Below are 839 nucleotides of genomic sequence, written 5' to 3' on the forward strand. Positions count from 1 at the left end.
GGTGGGGAAAACAGTAAGGATGGTGAGAAAGAAAACAGTGAGAAGGGTGAAGAAGAGAAAGACCAAGAACCTGAAAAAGATAAAGAAAACAGTGACTCTGTTGAGAAAGGCGAAGAATACGTGGAGAAATCAGATGAAGAAAATTCTCTGTTAAGGCTTCATGAAAGAGTGAGAGTGCAAGCGGAAGAATTTTGGAGGACAATTGATGATGAGTCTGAGGCTGAGAAAGAGGCTGAGGAAGAGGTTGAGAAAGAGGGTGAGGAAGAGGCTGAGGAAGAGGTTCAAGAAGAGAAAGAGGGTGAGGAAGAGGGTGAGAAAGAGGTTCAAGAAGAAAAAGAGGCTGAGGAAGAGGGTGAGAAAGAGGCTGAGAAAGAGACTGAGAAAGAGGTTCAAGAAGAGAAAGAGGCTGAGAAAGAAGAATCCAAGGGAACTCCTACCTCTACCGGAGTAATAGTCATTACACCACGTGGTAGAACTAAGGCAGCAGCTGCGAGGAAAGCAATCTTTATATCACCAAAGATTGTTGTGGTAACAGGGAAAAAAACAGTGAACAAGAAACCATGGTAATTGAGCAAGAAGCTATTTAGACTGAGATTGCTGAGCTAGCTGTGAAGTCAGTTGAATCTGATGTCGATCAAGATGTGGAGGAAGAGGAGGAAAAAGCTGAGAAAATTGAAGATAATCCTGTGGAGAATCCCGCTAAGAAACAGACTGAGCTAGCTGAGAAGTCAGTTGAAGTAGAAGTAAAGACTATGCGCAAGCCTAGGTTCAAGGTCATAGCAGTGCCGTATGGCATTCCCAGAGCTGAGAGACTAGCAAAAATGAGAGCTGAAGCTGAA

At 43.7% G+C, this 839-nt stretch overlaps 2 protein-coding genes across 2 annotated transcripts in view; one reads left to right on the forward strand and one right to left on the reverse strand.

Annotated features, from left to right (window-relative positions):
* LOC106330014 (protein Ycf2-like) overlaps positions 1 to 567 on the forward strand; it is a 2,480-nt gene extending 1,913 nt beyond the window's left edge. The window contains exon 5 of the mRNA XM_013768584.1: positions 19 to 567. Coding sequence (XP_013624038.1) covers positions 19 to 567 — 549 coding nt within the window. The remainder of the gene's footprint in view (positions 1 to 18) is intronic.
* Positions 568 to 728: 161 nt separating this feature from the next.
* LOC106330015 (protein FAR1-RELATED SEQUENCE 4-like) overlaps positions 729 to 839 on the reverse strand; it is a 2,743-nt gene continuing 2,632 nt past the window's right edge. Inside the window, exon 2 of the mRNA XM_013768585.1 lies at positions 729 to 812. Coding sequence (XP_013624039.1) covers positions 729 to 812 — 84 coding nt within the window. The remainder of the gene's footprint in view (positions 813 to 839) is intronic.

Source organism: Brassica oleracea, chromosome C3 (genome assembly GCF_000695525.1).
Source record: "Brassica oleracea var. oleracea cultivar TO1000 chromosome C3, BOL, whole genome shotgun sequence".
NCBI classification, from domain to species: domain Eukaryota; kingdom Viridiplantae; phylum Streptophyta; class Magnoliopsida; order Brassicales; family Brassicaceae; genus Brassica; species Brassica oleracea.